General features: G+C 30.7%; 6 protein-coding genes across 7 annotated transcripts; 3 read left to right on the forward strand and 3 right to left on the reverse strand.

Annotated features, from left to right (window-relative positions):
* The first annotated feature begins 3652 nt into the window (after positions 1-3652).
* On the forward strand, positions 3653-6399 carry LOC124493157 (NBAS subunit of NRZ tethering complex). Its single transcript, XM_047056232.2, is given in 2 exon segments — positions 3653-5864; positions 5867-6399. Coding segments are annotated over 2 exon segments (2745 nt in total).
* On the reverse strand, positions 5549-9869 carry LOC124493159 (ribonuclease H2 subunit B). Its single transcript, XM_047056236.2, has 5 exons — positions 9263-9869; positions 6908-6989; positions 6755-6839; positions 6610-6684; positions 5549-6497 (listed from the first exon to the last, which is right to left on the reverse strand). Exons 1-5 carry the CDS (start codon positions 9828-9830, stop codon positions 6405-6407), a joined length of 903 nt encoding a protein of 300 aa, XP_046912192.1. The 5' UTR covers positions 9831-9869; the 3' UTR covers positions 5549-6404.
* On the forward strand, positions 6984-9504 carry LOC124493158 (urocanate hydratase-like). The gene is made up of 2 exons (XM_047056233.2): positions 6984-7607; positions 7671-9504. The coding sequence occupies exons 1-2, from the start codon at positions 7192-7194 to the stop codon at positions 9265-9267; spliced, it is 2013 nt and encodes a 670-aa protein (XP_046912189.2). The 5' UTR covers positions 6984-7191; the 3' UTR covers positions 9268-9504.
* Positions 9870-9944: 75 nt separating the features above from the next.
* On the forward strand, positions 9945-15421 carry mahj (LisH and WD40 domain-containing protein mahjong). The gene is given in 16 exon segments (XM_047056231.2): positions 9945-10306; positions 10364-10514; positions 10566-10682; positions 10748-11284; positions 11342-11500; positions 11562-11723; positions 11725-11742; positions 11799-12193; positions 12250-12752; positions 12825-13168; positions 13228-13812; positions 13893-14018; positions 14078-14163; positions 14231-14315; positions 14375-14608; positions 14680-15421. Coding segments are annotated over 16 exon segments (4197 nt in total). The 5' UTR covers positions 9945-10217; the 3' UTR covers positions 15286-15421.
* LOC124493173 (inhibitor of growth protein 3) lies at positions 15369-17600 on the reverse strand. The gene is made up of 6 exons (XM_047056252.2): positions 17158-17600; positions 17007-17078; positions 16844-16947; positions 16630-16792; positions 15827-16551; positions 15369-15764 (listed from the first exon to the last, which is right to left on the reverse strand). The coding sequence occupies exons 1-6, from the start codon at positions 17183-17185 to the stop codon at positions 15639-15641; spliced, it is 1218 nt and encodes a 405-aa protein (XP_046912208.1). The 5' UTR covers positions 17186-17600; the 3' UTR covers positions 15369-15638.
* A 340-nt stretch (positions 17601-17940) lies between these two features.
* Positions 17941-19871, reverse strand: LOC124491436 (uncharacterized). 2 transcript variants are annotated; one of them, XM_047054071.2, is made up of 3 exons: positions 19796-19871; positions 18923-19216; positions 17941-18868 (listed from the first exon to the last, which is right to left on the reverse strand). In XM_047054071.2, exons 1-3 carry the CDS (start codon positions 19796-19798, stop codon positions 18092-18094), a joined length of 1074 nt encoding a protein of 357 aa, XP_046910027.2. In that variant the 5' UTR covers positions 19799-19871; the 3' UTR covers positions 17941-18091. The 2 variants fall into 2 exon arrangements, with proteins under 2 accessions (XP_046910027.2, XP_046910029.2); XM_047054073.2 differs by lacking the exon at positions 19796-19871 and adding an exon at positions 19572-19779.
* Positions 19872-20262: the final 391 nt, after the last annotated feature.

Consider the following 20262-nt stretch of genomic DNA (forward strand, 5'->3'; position numbering starts at 1 on the left):
GCCGCCCGAACATTAATGAGTTTGATTATGTCTGTGTGTGTGTTGTGGATGGATGGATGGATGGTTGGATAGTCTGAATAGATATTTTTGGATTCTCTCTTTCTGTTTATTCGTTCTTCGTGGTGGTGGTGGTGGTGGTGCCGGTGATGATGGTTAGATGATGATCATCGATGATGATTATCAACCAACCGACCAACAACAAACGAAAAAATCGTTTTATTTTGAACACACACACACATACACACAATTGATCGTTGATGATCATCATCGATGATGATGATGATTATTCATTGATGGCCAATGTCCGATTGTCATGATTATCATCATCATCATCATCATCATCACTATATGGATTTGATTTTAAATCAAAAAAAAAAAAAATTCGACAAATCGAAATCGACCAATCATCATCATCATCATCATCAATCGATTGAAATGAATATTTTATGCAAGCAAAAATTTTCTTCTTGTTGTTGTTGATGATGATGATGATGAATATATAGAAATGGATAATTTTAAAAATGTTTAGATTTGATTCAAGATGAATTTCATTCATTCATTCATTCATTCATTTCATTTACCCATTATATAATGGTCACCATTCAAATTCAAATTGATATGAATGTTGATTGATCAGTCATCAATCACCATTTTGACGATGATAATGATCATTTTCATCATTTCATTTCATTTGAATTCGATTATTCCGGCCATTAAAATGTGCCAAAAAAAAAATAAAAATATTTGGCACTGGAGAAAAAAATTTTTTTTTTCTTGAAAATGCTCAAAAACAAAACGAACGTGATGAGATGACCAAATGTTTCTTTTTTTTTCAATCACTGATCAACATTTTTTGTCAACGATATGAAACGGGGAAAAAAACACTGAAAAAAAAATAAATTCAATTTGTGAATGATTGAATTTTATATTTTTTTCAGTGTTGTTGTTGTTGTTGTTGTTCTTGTTCACACTACTAGATTATCAATTGTTAGGTGGTAATCAATATTCTATCCGTGAAACTTGTGTGTATCAAGTTTGTCGAATTTGTCGAGTGTGTGTGTGTGTATGTTACGTACGTTTTCATCATCCATTCAATCAGGCTAATTGAATCTTTGTCGTCGTTGTCGTTGTCATTGTCGTTGTTGTTGTTGTTGTTGTTGTCTCGGAGCCAATAACCATATGTCTAATAGCTTCATAGTGTGTGTGTTGAAAGCAAATTTTTATCCAAGTGCAAGTTGTTAGTTGTTAGTTGAGTGAAGAGAAAAAAAACTAATTATAAAATTGGTAGCTTCAAAAAAAAAAAAAATTTGGAACAAATACAAGAAAAATTTGTTCGTTCAACAGCCAAACAGCCAAACAAACAGACAAATTGATTAGTAGATAGATAGATGATGATAATGTGACAAACGAATGAATGAATAAACAGAAGAAAAAAAATGATGTAAATTTTTGAATATTTGCCAAAATGAAATTTTTTTTTTATTGTACCAACAAACAGAAAAAACAAACCACCACCAGAATCAGCAATAAATATAGATGAATGAACTTGAAATTTAGAATGTGTCTAATTGATTGTCTACTACGACGACGACGACGACAACGTTGGTTGTCTAAACGAGAGATAGCAAGTCAATTAGCGGATGAATTTTTGTTGTTATTATTGTAATTTATTGTAATCATGATCGATTATAATCACCGGGGCGACGATAGTCTCTCTCTCTCTCTCTTTCACTGGTCATATAAGAAATTTGACCCTTTGGATCTCTTTTTTTTTTGGTCAACCGATGGTTATCTGTCTCGCTTGTGTGTGTGTGTCCATTTACTGTTGTCGTATTGTATATTGTATTGAATTACATAATTTCCAAATCGAACAGAACAGAAAAAAAATGTTTTTGTAACATTTTGTAATCAAAAAAAAAAAAAAAAAAAAAACTAAATCAAATCAAAAACTTTCAACCAAAATGAATGGCACACACACACACATCATCATCATCATTCATCAATAAATTTTCTCATAAAAAAAAGTTGAATTTTCTGACAAGCATCCTCATCATCACCATCATCAGCTGAAAGCTGAAATTTTGATTGCTGATGTCGTTCGTTTATTCAACAAATCTTCGGTTATTGTTTTATATTGATATGAAATGAAATTTTCATTTCATTTTTTTTTTTTTTCATTAATTTAAATTCCATAGCTGGAAAACAAAACAAAACAAAACGAAACGAAACGAAAAAAAATCCAACTTGATTTGAACTCGATGAAATTTTTTTTTCTTTTTTTCTGTTTTGTTTTGTTTTTGATGTGTCTCATTATTGTTCTGAATTCCATTGCTGATTTGATGATGATGATTGCGATGAATCAAAAAATCAATCAGACAAAAATTTTTTCTCTTCCATTTTTTTTTCGCACTCATTATTGCCTACAAACAAACAAATTCAATTGATTTTGATAAGACGATGACGACGACGACGACGACGACGATGAAATTCCTCAATTCCGTATGTTCATTTTCCCACATGATGTGTTGCTGTTGCTGTTGCTGTTTTTTTTTCATTTCATATCCATGCAGGTGATTTATTAATTTTTTTTTTGTTCCTCATCATCATCATCATCATTTCCACAATTTTCATTATCAAACCGAACAACAACAACGGCGAATGAAAATTAGATCGATTTGAATTGCAGCGAGAAGACAACCAGAAACGAAATAAAACTAAAAAAAAAAAATCTTAGATAACAGCTGATTGCCTGGTTGACTGTGTGTATAGCCTGTCATCACATTCAATGATTGATTATTGATAAATGGCCAATTTTTTTCTTTTCGTCCACATAACATCAAGTCCAAGTGAAATTCACAAGCGGATGAACAGAAAAAAAATTGAAATGAAAATTTCAATTTTTTTTTCTTCTTCTCATCATCATCATCATCAAAAACGGAATAAATGAGAAATAATTATCACATTATCATTTGCCACTTAATAACATCCAAAAATTGATCAATAGACATTCTCATTGTGGTACAATGAGAATGAGACAATGGAAAGAAAAAGAAGAAAAAAATTGATTTTCATTTGTTTTCCATCCATTTTTTTTTTGGCTTTTTGGGCCCCTGAACAAAAGAATAATTGGGTGTAAAATCACGAAAAAGGAAACAAAAAAATGATGAAATTTCAATTTAAAATTTCCGCCATTTTTTTTCTTCATTCATTTACATATTTGAATGTCATCATCATTATCATCATCGGCAAAACAATTATATAATGGTAATAATCATAATTTTTACAAATGATAAACGGAAATGGAGACTTGTTCAAGATCATTTTTTTTTTTGTATTTTGAATGAGAAAAATTATTTTTGTTTTTTTTCGTTTCATTTCTTTTGTTCGTCTTTTTCTTTTTCTTCCATCATAATCATCATCGATGATGATGATAATGATGATGATAGAACAATTGAAAATTGATGATGATTTTTATTACCGTTCAACTACTGCCATCTATTGAGTTTTAATTAAAAAAATTTTTACAGACAATTTTATCATTAGTGTGCCCATATGGGTGTAAATAGTGATTTGTTTTTGTTTTTTTTTTTTAAATATACTCGTGTCAATCTCGGTTGAATTTTGTGATAATTCATTTGACCAAGAAAAAAAAATGGATCCAACAAGATCGACCAATATTTTTTCCCACGCGTTTGGTCAGATTTATTTTGCCTTCATGTTTTACATTAGTTATTTTATTCATCTATTAAAATTACCATTCATTCGTCGTGATAATGATGGACGTTTTATTGATCCAATACGGCCACCAAAAGCAATTATTGATGGATTGATGGAAAATTTCGACGATAGCCGATTAATCAATGCAAATGAAACCGTTGAGGATACTTATATTCGTATGATTAAATCAAAACAATATGAAACAGCAATGAGATTGGCAAAAAAATTTGATCTCGAAATTGATTTAATCTATAAAAATATGTGGCAACATAATGAGAAAAGTATTCATTTGATTGATGAATGTCTAGCTAAAATTAATGATCAAATGTGGATCATAAATCAATGTATTGATTGTATACCGAGACAATTGCCCGTACAACGGTATCTATTACAATTTGGTATCAATTTAATTGCCCACCATCAACAACAACAACGACAACAACAATCTGAAGATTCGAATGTTTTCAATGAAATACGAACCAAATTATCGATTCATTTAAATCGATTAGATTTATATGAAAAAATATTGAAATCAAAATTTGGTAACGATAACGATGATTTCGTTGATAATTTTGATCAAGAATTTTTTCGCCAATTTCGCCAAAAAAATCCATTTCAATTGGCAATCGAACATGCACATCAAGCTGATATTGAAACATTGTCTGTATTATTTGCTCATGAACACCGAAAATTGGCATCACATTTTTTTGTCATTCTTTCAAATCTACCAGAAACATTACCACCATCAAATTATAAAGATCTGATTGAATTGGCTATTTCAACATTATCCAATGCTACAGATGATGATTTTTTATCCATCACAAACATCGACGATGATGATGATTATGAAAATAAATTCTATGCAAATAATAGTGATCAATTAAAATTTAAAAGTGATAAACCTGTTGATGAAAAATATCTAACCGAATGGTTTGAATATCGTGCCCAGATTATCCTCGATCTTACCATGTTGATTGATTATTCATTAGAACTGTTACGTATTGGTATCGATGGTCAACTTTCACGATTGGAAGATTTATATTCTGAACTTGATCTTTATTCATTGTTTGTTTACGAGAATTTCACCCTGACAATAACGTTTGAAAAATTTCGTAATTTATCCATCGATGAAAAAATGAATTTATTATTCAATGGCGAGAAAAATGACAATATTCTATTCATTAGAAATTTATTTGAAAAATTTTTCGAAAAAATCACCGTCTATTGTCAACGTAAACAATTGGTGAATGTGAGTAGAAAAGAATTACTTCGGAATTTTTTTCTCAACATTTCCCGGATGGATTTTGGACAATGTTTGAAAATTTTTGAAATCTATACCATAGTCAATCGAACCACAGAAGAAATACGTCATTTGAAAATTATTGATGATCCATGTGATCTTATTGAATTGGCATTAGAATGTATTCGATCATATGATCGTGTTAGTGATCTTGATTTGGCATTCAAATTAATGGAATGTCTACCGGAACGTGATCAAGCACACTTGTTGAATGTTGAACAAAATAATGATGATGATGATCAATGGTTAGATCGATTCAATAGAATCAATGATGAAGCCGATGAAATTGCTTTTCATTTATCAATGGTGGAATTTTTATGTGAAAATAATACACCCATTACGGTTAAAGAATTGATTCAAATTTCGGCTACAACGACCACGACGACGGAAAAACAATTATCGTTTGTGAAAAAAGTGTTGAATAATTTTTGTAAACAACGAACCACTATCGATTCATTGGAATGGAAACAATTTTTTTTGAATCTTAAAGATTTAATTAAAAAATATCTCACATCTATTAGTGATGAAGAATTGATTGAAACCACTGTCCGTTGTTTATTGTGGTCAAATAATGAATATTTCATTCAAATGGCATTCAATCATATCGATATGATGGAATCCATCCGTGGAAACAGGAGTAAAAAATTAAATACAGAAAAAGGAATTCAAATTCTACGACAGGTTGCTAAAGATTATCTGAAATATGCTGGTTCACAACCCGATGATGTGATGATCAAATATGCTCGAATGTGTTTGGATTTCATTCACACCATTGATCCAAATGATTTTGATACAAATGATGAATTGAATTTTATTCAAGCATTACAATTGTTGAATCAAGAATTCCCGGTAAAGAATGGCTACCCATACGAATCAAAAATATTGGCCAACAAGATTTATTGGAAATGATTTTATCATCGGCTCGAAATGCACATACAAAAATTGATGAAATTTTAAAAATTATTCATCTTCTCAATTTGTTCAAATCATCCGATGATAATGATGACGAGGAACAAGAAGCTCGATTATTGAACATAATCGGTGAAAAGGCAATTGAAAATGGTGATTATAAAACAGCAAATGATTTATCAATACAAATTATGGATCGTAATCTTGGACATGGAAAATCTGGTTGGAAATTATGTTATCAAATTTGTTGCATGATGAATAAAGAATTGGAATTTGAATCATTATTGACCATTGATCAACGATTACGGATATTATCGTTTGTACTGGCACATTGTCCCGATACTGATGTCAATATGCATTATGATTTATTGAATCAATTGAAAAATCTTAAACAGCTACATGTTAATTATTTGATTGAACCAAAAATTTACATCAATTTTCATAATGGTCAATCAACAACATTGGTACAATAATTGTTTCAACAATGTTTCTTGAAATAGCTTGAAATATCTTTGATACCAGATTTGTCCACTTTATTCAACATTCGTTGTGTATGTGTTAATTTTGGTTTCTTTTCCAATGATGACGATTTAATATATGAACGTGCGTGTGTGATAAATGAAGAAAAGAAAAAAAAAATTTTCTTTAAAACAATTTACAGCAACCACATTTGCAATTATTACCTTGTTTTTATCATTCATTTTTCGTTGCTCATGTTGTTTCGATTTTTTCTTTGCCGGTGATGAATCAAGTTTTCGCTTATTTTTTTTTGGAATTTAAAAAATTTAAAAAAATAAAAATTTTTTTCTCTCTAAAAAAACACCAAACCTTTTTATCATTATTTTCGTCCTTGATATCTTCGTCTTGTTGTTGTTGTTGCTGCTGCTGTTGCTGATGTTTAATGTCGGGGATTCTAAACGAATGAAAAATGAATGCAACAAATCAGCCGAACATGATATCATCATGTAAAATAATTATTACCCAAGTATAGTACGTAATTCACGTTCATAATCATCGCCAATGTAATCCGATAAAATCTGCAAAGCCATCGAATTGTATTGAGCTGTGAATGTAAAAATGAATGGAAAAAAACAGAAAAGTAAAAAAAAAATTCAATTGATAACGTTATCAGCAAAACAAAAAATAAAAAACAAGTTTAACAGATGCTGATTTTTTCTCCATAAAAAAACCTTCAATGTCGAATCTTTAAAATCGTTCATTCATTCATTCATTCACTCAATCACTGGACGCAAAAAAAAATCCAAATGGATCAATTTTCACTTGAATGTCTTCGCCATGGAATACCGATTGATCCATTGCCTGAATATGATGGTAAACGTAATGTGAATATTGTACATGCACCAAATCGTTTACATAATCTAAATAATTATCATGATAAACAATTGGCCATTGATAATGCATTAAGATATTTTCCATGTCATTTACATTCATTGCTTTCCGTTGAATTCCGAAATGAATTGGATCAATATGGACATATTTATATGTATCGATTCATTCCAAAATTCCCGATCCGAGCATATCCAATTGATTTATATCCGGCTAAATGCCAAGAAGCAGCTGCTATAATGTTGATGATTATGAATAATCTAGATAATGATGTGGCCCAATTTCCACAGGAATTGGTCTGTTATGGTGGCAATGGTCAAGTTTTTTCCAATTGGTATGTCGTTTTTTTTGTTTTGATTAAAAGAAATTCAAATTAATCTTGTTTCTTAAAATTCAGGGCCCAGTTTTGGTTGACAATGAAATTTCTAAGCAGTTTGGAATGTAATCAAACCATGGTACTAAGTTCTGGCCATCCATTGGGCGTGTTTCCCAGTTTATCATCAAGTGCACGATTACTTATTTCCAATGGAAATATGGTGGCTAATTATTCTAGTAAAGAACTTTATAATCGTTATTTTGCTCTTGGTGTCACTATGTATGGACAAATGACAGCTGGAAGTTTTTGTTATATTGGACCACAAGGTATTGTTCATGGTACAACGATTACAATTTTGAATGCAGCACGTAATCAATTGGGCACGGATCAACTTTCGGGAAAAGTATTTGTATCATCTGGTTTAGGTGGAATGAGTGGTGCACAACCAAAAGCCGGTGTTATTGCTGGATGTATTAGTGTTATTGCCGAAGTTTCATTGGAAGCATTAATGAAACGTAAAAGACAAGGATGGCTAATGGAAGTGGAAAACGATTTGAATAATTTGATCAAACGAATTGAAAAAGCAAGAAACGACAATGAAATTGTCAGTATTGGTTATCATGGAAATGTTGTTGATTTATGGGAAAAATTTGCTGATTATCATCGAAAAACGGGAAAATTATTGATTGAATTAGGTTCAGATCAAACATCATGTCATTGTCCATTTACCGGAGGATATTATCCAGCTGGTATTGGATATGAACAGGCGAAACAAATGCTTGAAAATGATTCCGAAGAATTCCGTAAATTATGCCAGAAAAGTCTTGTACGTCAAGTGGCTGCTATCAATTATTTGGCTGAACAAGGAATGTATTTCTGGGATTATGGTAATGCATTTCTATTGGAAGCATATAGAGCAGGTGCTGATTTAAATCCAACCGAAACATCATATGGAATTAAATTCAAATATCCATCATATGTCCAGGATATTATGGGTGATGTCTTTTCACTAGGTTTCGGTCCATTTCGTTGGATTTGTACTTCAGGTAACGCTAAAGATCTTCAAATTAGCGACCGTATTGCATTGGATATAATGACAAAATTATCAATGGATCCTGATCTGGACAAAGAATCGAAAAGACATTATCAAGATAATATTAAATGGATTGAAAATGCTGATAAACATCAATTGGTGGTAGGATCACAGGCACGAATTTTGTATTCGAATCATGATGGTAGAGTAGCGATTGCTCGAGCATTTAATCAAGCAATTCGTGATGGAAAAATTACACGGCCTATTGTCATTTCACGTGATCATCATGATGTTAGTGGAGCAGATAGTCCATATCGAGAAACATCGAACATTTATGATGGATCAGCATATACAGCTGATATGGCCATATTGACAGCCATGGGTAATGCAACACGTGGTGCAACATGGATTGCTTTACATAACGGTGGAGGAGTTGGTTTTGGTGAAGCACAAAATTGTGGTTTTGGTTTAGTATTGGATGGCCGATCAGAGACCGAAGAAAAAGCGGCCAACATTTTGTTTTGGGATGTAACAAACGGTGTAGCAAGACGTAGTTGGAGTGGAAATTCGAATGCATTGAAAACGATTGAAAAAATTCAAACAAAAAACACTAATATTCAAGTGGCAAAAAATCACTTACATTGATCAATGATGTCGGTTGACACCAAATTACTAGCGGCCACATAATTGTTGATTGTAAATCCTCCTGTAGTGTTCGATTTGAAACCATGTTTGGCTAATGATTTTTTAATTTGTTCAAATTTCAAACACAACCATTTCATTGTCCTTTCTCGGTTAAATCGTATGAAAAGTTCAGATTCGAATGATTTTACATCGGCTATACATTTCAATAGTTTATCATTAAAAATTTTATTAATCAAATCAATTGATGTCGAATCTAAATTTTGATCGGCCATAATGTCCATTAATGAACAATAATTGTTGGATGATTGTTGTTTGTCCATTGATCCAATGATTGGAATCATCAAGAATAAAGGATCAATCGGTGTGATAATATAAACGTTTCCATCTTGAATTAGACAATCATTCATAAACCATGAATGATAAGAATTTTTTCTCATATTAAGCTCATAAAATTGTTCATTATCACAATAATAATCACATTCTATTTGATGATTTTTCGGATGTTTTAATCGTATACGATTCAATTCAATTGATGTTTTTGGTAAAATGAAAATTTTCGACATTTTTTTTTCTTTGGCCCGTGATCAGATTTGTTTACATTCACGAAAAATTTTTTTTTTTTTTTTTGGCGCGCTCCAAATCAACATGTTCATAAATGACGTTTTCAGTGGCATAGTTTTCATGAATGGCTTTGAGAGAGAAAAAAAAAAAAAAAAAATTTTCTCGAACAATTTCCATGTGTCCACAATAGATCCACAATTCGTTTGCAATTCTCTGTAATTTTTCGTTAGTTTATTGAAATTTTAACAAAATATACAAAAATGTTCAACTAAATTTCACGCTTGATTTCATTTGTTTAATTAAACAGAAACTTTTTTTCATAAACAACAATTCACCAAATCTTATATCATCTTTCATATATAAATAGTGTAGTAAAAATAGAAAGAAAAATGTTGGAAACCACCGAAACTATGACGCAATATCTTGAACAATGGGCTCAAGATGATTCAATCGACAATGTCATTGAACAATTGTCCAAGTAAATAAATGTTTTGGATTTAAAAATTGTGAATTTTAATTGTTTTTTCATATGTAGAATATGCGAATTATTGGAAAAAGAAACAGAAATCTATCTTAAAATGGATCCCGATCCATTGGATGATAGACATCCAAGTCGTACGAAACCAACATGTAGTTTGGGACCATTATTGAAATATCTATTTAAAAATGATAATTTTATGGATAAAGTAAGATTCATTTTTTTCATGGTTTTTGTTTTAAAACAAATTTCATTTCAGCTTGTCACTTCATATTTGTTGAATCGAGATAATCGTGATTTACAAATTGTTGCTTGCCGGTTAACCATCGATATTCTACCCGGTCTTGAGACATCAGTTGTTTTCAACATGGATTCTGTATGTGTATTTTGTTTATAATTTGAAGATAGAAAAAAAATGTTTTATCATCATTTTTTTTATAGACTGGATTAATTGATCGACTTTTCATATGGGCACGAGATGAAGATGAACCATTGCAATCTTATGCTACAGGTCTTTTGGCTGCAGCCATTGAACAAGCAGATATCGGTGTATATTGTAAATCGGAAAATGCAGAATTGATTCCAATAATGTTGAAAAAACTTAAAACATTGATGGAAGAAAGAAAGAAATCTAATGAAAATGTCAACACAATTAGTAATGATTGTCGTCTTTTATCGCCAAATCATCATCATAATCATCTTGAACCAGCCACCAAAAGACGTCGAATTTCAAGTCCATTAAATGATTGTTCCAATAGTAGTTGGGCTGAAATGGAAACCTATGTGATTGGTTCATCAAAAGTATATCCATTAACTAATGAAATAAGTCAACGTTTCATTTTTCAATATCTTTCTTCCATTGGTGGTTATCAAGAATTTTTGAGCAATGTTTACGAACATAATGCACTTTCATTGATATTGGAAAATATTGATCTTGATACAAATCCAGATGTACGGCTTGCTTTCGAATCATTAAAGGTAATGCATTTTTTTTACGAAAGAATTTTGCCACTAATTTCCTATTTTGTTTTCCAGTATTTATCATCATTAATATGTCATAAAAAATTTGCCCTTGAATTTGTCAATAATGATGGTATTCAAGCTCTGTTGAAAGTTTATAAACAATCATTAGCTGCTTGTGGTGTTTCCATCTGTCTTAGTAACATTGGATATCATGAGGATGTTATGGAAAAGGTAAATTTGTTTATGAAATTAAAATTGAAATTTCATTTTCATTTGTTTTTGAATTTTTTAGATCTGTTCACTGCCATATGAGATCCGTTATGAACTTGTTTCCTATTCATTATATCTGATTGAAAGATCACATGATTCAAGTCGTACAAATTCGATGGTTTTTCTAAGTTTAGCATTCTCGTATCAAGAAATTGTTGAACTTTTTGATAAACAAGATGGTTTACGGAAAAATTATCAATGAAGTATGTATTGTGTATATATGTTATTGTTTTTCCCAAATAATTTTTTTTTATTCTAGATTTCAATGATTGATCTATTCTCGAAAGATATTACATATTCTGATGAAGAAATATTCACTAAACGTCAATATGCCAAACATATTTGTGTGGCCTTGAAACGTTATTTTGAAACACATTTAATACTAAAAGCACAATCATTGATACAAACATGTTTCAAACAAAATATCAACAATGAAAATTATCAGAATTATTCACGATTAATGAATATAAATTTTCCAGCAAAAAAACCAATCAATTATGATTATGATTTAATCATGGAATATGTTGATGCCATGTTACATCTAATATCATTACGTTGTCAATGGGAACCGGTGGATAAATTGATCAAATACGGTGGTGCTAAATTATTGATGCAATACATTAGTATGTCGTATGATTGTAATTTTACTGGAAAGTAAGTCTTTTTTTTATTGATTAATTACAATTCTAATTGTTTTGTTTATTGAATAGATCTGATGCTGTTCGTAGTGCTCTCGATGTTCTTGTCGTATGTACGGTGATGCCTAAATTTCAATTGAATCTTACCGAATCAATTCCATTCGATGATGATCATCCTATTGTTAGTATGAGAATAATTTTATCGGCAGCTTCCGGTGAACTTATCAATGATCCAGAATGTCAACGTTCAGCATTGAATATAATTATTAATTGTGTTTGTGGTCCTATGAGTCGTATGATGACAGATTTGACCATGTCGAAAACATCAATGGGTAATGCAAGCAAGAAAAAATTAATACGTTATGGTGAAGATGTTCTTAATAAACTTTGGAATTGTGTTCGTTTCAATAATGGTATCATGTTGTTGATTACATTACTTATGACAAAAACACCGATCACCGATGCTGATTCGATTCGTAAATTGAGTTGTAAAGCATTGTGTGGATTAGCACGAAGCGAAAATGTACGTCAAGTCATTTGTAAATTACCATTGTTCACTAATGGACAGATTCAAAGTATGTTGTTTTGGAAATTAACAAAAAAAAATTTTTTTATCATCCTTAATTGTTTTTTTATTACAATTTCAGCCTTAATGAAAGAACCAATTCTACAAGACAAACGTGCTGAACATTTAAAATTTTGCAAATTTTGTATTGAATTGATTGAAAGAATCACTGGTACACCGGTTACGAATACATTGGAAACATCCATTGGAAATCTTAATAAAGCCGAAGTGATTACCCAAACAAGAATTGTTTACAATGAAAAAGAGCTTTTGAAATTGATTCATAATCACTTGATTGCCAAAGGTTTAAGTAAAACGGCACAAATATTGTCTAATGAAGCAGATTTATCCGATTCGGCCATCAATAATCAAATAAAAAATACATTGAAATTTTTGACACCAACAAAAACATTTACACCTAGAGTGGTTTGTTTGATTTTTTTTAAATTTATTCCATCTGATGATCATTTTTTTCTGTTTTCTAGTCACGACAAATATCGGCAGTTACATCAACATCAGCATCGACAATGAATTCATCACCAACTTCTATAAAACAGTCTTCAGATGATATACTTGAAACATCAACCAATACCGGTATACCAATTAGAATTAATCGTACGAATAGAAATCGATTAAACAACAGTAATCAAGTTGTTCATCGACGAAATTCTCTAAATTCGCCAATTAAAAAGGAAAAAATGACCATTCAACCACAATTACAGCAAACACAACCTCAACAACAACAACAGTCATTATCACAACAATCAAATACAATATCATTAGATTCAATTGTCATCGAATATCTTCGTAAACAACATGCATTATGTAAGAATCCAGTGTTGACATGTCCACCATTTGATCTGTTCAAACCACATCGTTGTCCTGAACCACGTGAACGTAATGTTGCTCCATTCAATATTGCTGCACGTTTGATTGGTCGACAATATTATCCACCATATGGTGGTTGTTATGGATCAAAAATGAATCGTAAATACATTTATAGTCGTTTTCGTTCATGTCGTTATATTCGTTGTATAGAACCAGCGGTATTTTTAGATTGTGCTTTCGCTGTAAGTAGATTTGTCTGTTTTTTTTGAAACTGAACTCATCATGATGATTTATCCATATCCATATACACACACATACATAGCACAATTCTGATTTGATTTATGCCGGAAACGACAATGGCGATTTACATGTGTTCAATTATAATGGTACTATTGAGAATACTTACGGATGTTATGAAACACCTATAACTCATGTCGAACCTTCACTGGTAAGTTTCTTTTGGTTTGATTTATTGGATAATGTAATTGATATTTTGCCTCAAAATAGGATAATAGATTAATATTAACCACTACCTTATGGGAACAACAAAACTCTATACTATGGTCGATTAACGAAAATAATTTTGATGAAAAGTAAGTGAATTTTTTTTTTGATTATTGAATTCTTAATTATTTTGATGATCAATTGATTTGAATACAGAATGTCATTTCCTAATGATACTCATGTAGAGTTTGGTAAATCATCACAGGACAAAGTTTTGGGAACACATCATTATGCAGCACATGTAAGTGTTTTGATATTTTTCATATGAAAGAAACAATATTCTAACAACAACAACAATAGTTATATGATTTGAATAGTTCACAATTGGTACGAACATTTGAAGATGATAATTATTCCAACAAATATAATCAAAATATTGGCACATTTCATCCGGATGATTATCTTATACTGAATGATGGTGTTCTCTGGGATGTACGTAAAGAATCACCTGTACATAAATTTGATAAATTCAACGATTCAATCAATGGTGTATTTCATCCAAGTGGACAGGAAATTATCTCTAGTTCAGAGATTGTAAGTATAGAAAATTTATTTGTTTTATCCTCTTAGTTTTATTATTTTGTTTTGTTTCGTTTAAAAAAAAGTGGGATATAAAAACATTCAAATTACTCAAAACGGTAACGGCATTATCGGATAGTCATGTTCGATTTAGTAAACGTGGTGATGTTATATTCGCTTTGTATGATGAAGATGAAGATAAACATTTTCATGAAATATCACATCAATCATCATTTCGAACATTCGATGGTTACGATTATTCACCGATTGCTACAATCGATGTGAAACGTTCAATAAATTCATTGGCAATAGATTCAAAGGATCGTATGATTGCATTAATTGAAAATATTAATGAAACATACTTTTCCGATAGTGTTATTAGATTATATGAAATTGGCCGTAAACGTGATGAAGATGATGAAGAAAGAACCGATGATGAAGATGAAGATGATGATGATGCTAGCGATGATGAAGATAGCGATGATGATGATGACGACGATGATGATGATAATGATAATGATTTGGATGAAGAAGATTCCTGTAGTGATTCTGATGATACTTTATTCCATTCTGGTAGTTATCGTAGTGGCTATGGTTCAAGCGATTATGATACAACAACCAGTGATGGATTAAACAATAATTTCGATGACGATGAAGATGAAGATGGCGTTTTCTATCAACTTTCAATGTGATTTGTCAAATGTTTAATTTTTTTTTTATTCAAAAATCATAATAACCATGATGATGATGATGATGTTATATGAATGTCACATGTACAATCAAAATTGATTTTTTTTTATTAATTAAAATTATGATCATTATGGTAAAGCATATACATTGTTTATTTTCAAATAACAAAAAAAATGAAATGAAAAAATGTATCAATCAAACAAACTCTATATGCGGCTGAATGTTTTCTTGTTGACATATACACTCATCATACAATTGAATGATTAACTTTTTTTTGGATCAATTATGAGAAAAAAAAATGAAAAGTCAAATGATGATGATGATGATGATGGAAATGGACATCAATATAATATAATCAATTGGCAATAGTATCTTTTCTGTATCGTTCTTTAACATCTTTTAAACATGTTGGACAGAACCAGCTACCATCCGGTGGTACTTTGATGCCAACACATTCATAATGGAACCATTGATATGGACACTGTAAATTTAAAAAAAAATGTAAGATTTATTCATATAATCAATGATAATAATGGATGTTACCTCTTTGTTTTCACAGAAAATCATTTCACCATATGAAACGGAATCACAATAACAATATCGTGGTTCATTCATATTGTTGTAATCAGCATTGGCTGCATCGGATGATCCAGGATCTGAGCTATTATTGGATGCATCTAAATTATTATTATTGAATTGATTACTAGTACGATTTCGTTTAATACGTGATCTTTTCAATCGATCTATTGGTCCAGATTGATCACCCATACCACCACCACCACCACCATTACGTTCTTCATCATTCGAACGATTCGCATTGAATTGATAGAAATTGGATAATCCTGTATTCGAATTGATTGCTTCATAGCTAGCTTTCAAGCTGGCAGTTTTTCTTCCAACAGTATTGGATTGTGATGTTTGCACAATAGCTTGTGATGCAATTGCAGCAATGGCACTAGGTCCGGATAGATTTATTTTCGTATTGAAATTATTACCCGACGATTTATCCGATGATTTTGTCGTATTCCAATTGGAAAGACAATTATTATCAAAGGATGATTGTTGTGTTGTTGACACATTTGCCATTGTATTTCTATTCTGTTTTGCAACATTATATCCATTCAATGAACGTTGATCATTCATCGTGGTTTTATCATTGTTATTATTATATTTTCCACATCCAGTATTTAATGTCATTAATGATGCATGTTTACGTTTCTCTCCACGGCTATAATTTGTCGATACGACATTATCCGATTCAGAGATACCTTTTTTTGTTAGAAAAATCAACAACATTAAATATTTATTATCGATGATAAATAGCAAAAAAAAAAAATTTCAATTACGTTTCTCAAGTCTTTCGGTTATTCCGGCATTATCGGCTTCTAATTCAAGTTTGAATTTTTGTAGATCCATTTCTAATCGTCGATAATATTTATCAATAAGTTCACCAAGTTGGATGGCAATGGAAAATTTTTCAAATGAATATTCGATAATTTTTTCAAAATCCTAAACAAATATACATTAGTATAATAGTGTTAAAACAGAAAAAAAACATACCTGTCTCAGTTGCAAATATTCCTGTCGCTGAATGTCTTCCGGTAAATCGGCAGTACGTTGACTGAAAAAAAGTTGTTGCCGTTCTTCATGTTTATCTTTTTCATCTGGAAATCATCATATTTTTTACAAATTTATTTTATGAAAAAAAAATACAAACACTTACTGTTGACTAGAAGATCCAATTCTCTCATTTCGGTAAATCTATCTCGTAATTCTTGAGGTAGATTTTCAATGACTAATAATAATGGATTTTTTTTCGTATGTAATTAGAAAAAAATTTATTTATATCAAAAAAAAAATTAATCAAAACATACTTTCAAGATAATCTTCAAGGTAGAGCATTTTTTTTTGTAAATTGAATTTGAAAAAAACAATGAGTGCTTTAGTTACAAACGAATATACTGGAGGGCGTTGTGGTAAGTTTTTTTTTTAATGAGCAGCACTGTCGCAAAAAAAAATTATACCAAACAAATTCAATTTAGCAAATTTTCCAACGATTATTCGTTGGAACAATTGGAAAAAAATTATAAAATGAATGTCGAAAAATGAATATTTTTAATTTTAATTTTTTTTTTAATTTTAAAATTAAAATAATTTCTCTTGATTAGAATGAAAATTGGAATGAAAAAAATGAATTTGAGGTAAATCGAAATTTGATTAACAAAAAAAAAAAAACAGAAAAAATCAAAACACGCTGTTATGTCAGTGTGTGTGTGTGAGCAAGCCGAGCTCAGTGTGTTTATTATGATTGAAACACCCTCAAAACTGAGAAGTAAAGAAGCATAGAAAATAGTTACAAAAAAAAATGGGAGAAAATTTGTACAGCCAAAGTAACAATGTTGGAAGCATAGAAATGAACCATACTCTATACGCTATAACAAAAATCAGGTGGTGAACGACTTATCCGATAGTATCCCGATTTTTTTTTGATTGTTTCATTAAACGATTGTTTTATTGATTTCCGGAATAAATCCGGAAATTAAAAAAATTATTATAAGATAAAATAAAAAATACAAATTCAAATTAAAAGCCACAAATTGATAAAACGGACGAATTTTCGATATTATAAAATGAAGATATGAATAAATCAACGAATCTCAATAAACAAAAAACTTTTATTTATCAAAATTATAAGTATGAAGATCAATATATAACAATGAAACAAAAATGAATCATATTGAATAGAAACAATATGACGATTCCATATCCAAATTTTGTGATGAAGTAACAAGATTGACATATGGTCGATCATTCGGTGGATTCATATTCCTCAGGTTGGATGCAGTTGGGATTCATCATAGCAAATTTATCTTGCAAGTATGATGAATTAGACATCCGATCAATATAATCCTTGAGATTATTACTAGCCGATGGGATAGATCTAATCAAGCCGGGAAAAGTGTTTCGAATGAGCGCTCTACTAAAATTAAAAAAAAGTCGGCCTTCAATCATCTTTTTCACCCAAAATTCAAAGGTGGAATATTCCGAGTCTGACAAAGAATTTTTCACCTCAATCAAAAATTCGATTGGATCGCCTTCAAATTGTTCTTCTTCAAATGATTCTTCTTCAAATGGTTCTTCTTCGTCGAGATAAATCATATCTACATCGTCGTAATTTTCGGATTCATCATCATCATCATCCGAATGAATGGATTGTTCATCCGAAGAAATTGATTGTTCATCCAAAGGAATGGATTGTTCATCCAAAGAAGCGTACGAGTGTTCCAAAGAAATAGGTGGTTCGATTTCATTCAACATTTGAATGTCCCGAGAGCGTGTTGATTGATCCACCATCGGATAATTCCGGGAAGTGCCTTGAATCTGTGATAAATCGGATGATTCATTCTGAGGAATACTGTCGTCGACATATAAATTCGCATGATCAGCAACGATATGTCGATATAATGGCATGTAATCGCGAAATTCATTGCTGCAGCAATATGCCGAAGAGATTTCGCCTCTTTGGATGGCATGCAATGATTTCACAATGTAATTATTCTCGTCAAGTTTTCTTCTTGATTTTGACTAAGTAAAAAAAATTATAAGCAGTGACATATGATTAAAACTTGAAGCATTTACCTCTGAAAAATCCGCAGCAAGTTCATTCGCACGATCAAATTTGGATCTTAACGATTCTTTGATCAGTGACGGAATTTCTGGTGAGTTTATCAAAGCTTCCACCTTTTTTTGCACGGCCTTGAACTTGTCGTGTTCCGTTGCGTAAGACGTTCCATACATCTCCACAAATTTTACAAGTTTATCGACATATTCTTTGTAGTCCCGGATGAAATGCAAATCGTATCCTGCGTCGATCGATGCGAACAAATGCAATAAATGGCGTCGCAACCAATGGATTTGGTTTTTCTTGGTCATCTTTGAAAAATGGAAAAAAATAGAAAAAATAGAAATAATTAAGAAATTATGAGTTATGAAAATTTAAGTTATGGCTGCGAAATTTGGTTGATTCAAAATTTAATAAAATGTGGATGATAATGATGGTGGTGAATAATAATGACCAGCAAGCAAAAATGATATCGAGTGCTTGTTTGGCATGGAATTTTATATGATTTTGTGGACCATACAACTGCCAACCGGTTGACCATGACACTTGTTGATAACCAGCTATCTGCCAGTAAATCCAAGCGTATTATAAAAATTACTTTGGTCCAGTAGTAATATAATATACAACGACAAAATCATATATATGAATTGTAAAATAGAATACTACTTAAATATAGTAGAAAAATTAATCCGATTAAATAGAATGTTGACGAGTATAAACAAAACTTCGGCAACAACGCTACAATGTTTTTTTTTGACAATCTAGTGTCCAGGTGATCATTTCGATATTCATATGATAATCTTCACAAGAACAATTCACACAGAACAAGCACACACCAATTTCATTACACTATTGTAAACGAATTTACAACCACCTAAAGGTAAACTAACCATATAATTATAAATTGTTTTTATCTTCTTTTCGTTTTTAAATTTCAAATAAATATATCTTTTTACAGATATATGATCATTAATATAAAAAAATAAAATAAAGCAAAAGCATAGATTGCAAGTTCGTTGATTTATTTTTGAAGTACAAATCGAAAAAAGTCTCGCAATGCAACATCATCACCAGAATTGATAGCGGCATTGCCATTTTTTTTTTTTTTTTTTGCATGTGCTTTTTCATCGTAAAAAAGCTGACATTACCGTGGTCGATAATCGAGAGTGTTAAAAAAATTATTATATAGTCACAATTGAAAAATGAAAAATTATGTTCACTAGTAGAAGCATGTATTATAATGCAAAGAATGTACACAGTTGAAACATTAGCCGACCACATACATTATTGTGACTATCCTAGCTTAAACTGCCGTATAAAATAACATAATGATAACTCGATTCTGCTGTTGCTGCTG

Source organism: Dermatophagoides farinae, chromosome 1, assembly GCF_024713945.1.
Source record: "Dermatophagoides farinae isolate YC_2012a chromosome 1, ASM2471394v1, whole genome shotgun sequence".
NCBI lineage: Eukaryota > Metazoa > Arthropoda > Arachnida > Sarcoptiformes > Pyroglyphidae > Dermatophagoides > Dermatophagoides farinae.

Excerpts from the sequence above, each read along its gene's own strand:
- LOC124493158 (XM_047056233.2), top strand. The coding sequence starts at position 7,192 with ATGGATCAATTTTCACTTGAATGTCTTCGCCATGGAATACCGATTGAT. Across the intron at positions 7,608-7,670 it reads GGTCAAGTTTTTTCCAATTG|GGCCCAGTTTTGGTTGACAA; the intron begins GTATGTCGTTTT and ends CTTAAAATTCAG.
- LOC124493159 (XM_047056236.2), bottom strand. The coding sequence starts at position 9,830 with ATGTCGAAAATTTTCATTTTACCAAAAACATCAATTGAATTGAATCGT. Across the intron at positions 6,685-6,754 it reads ACGAAAATAATGATAAAAAG|CGAAAACTTGATTCATCACC; the intron begins GTTTGGTGTTTT and ends AAAAAAAATAAG. Across the intron at positions 6,498-6,609 it reads AAATGAATGATAAAAACAAG|AAACCAAAATTAACACATAC; the intron begins GTAATAATTGCA and ends TCATTGGAAAAG.
- LOC124493173 (XM_047056252.2), bottom strand. The coding sequence starts at position 17,185 with ATGCTCTACCTTGAAGATTATCTTGAAA. Across the intron at positions 17,079-17,157 it reads CCTTGAAGATTATCTTGAAA|TCATTGAAAATCTACCTCAA; the intron begins GTATGTTTTGAT and ends CATTATTATTAG. Across the intron at positions 16,793-16,843 it reads AATATTTGCAACTGAGACAG|GATTTTGAAAAAATTATCGA; the intron begins GTATGTTTTTTT and ends ATATTTGTTTAG.
- LOC124491436 (XM_047054071.2), bottom strand. Across the intron at positions 18,869-18,922 it reads TTGCTGCGGATTTTTCAGAG|TCAAAATCAAGAAGAAAACT; the intron begins GTAAATGCTTCA and ends TTTTTTACTTAG.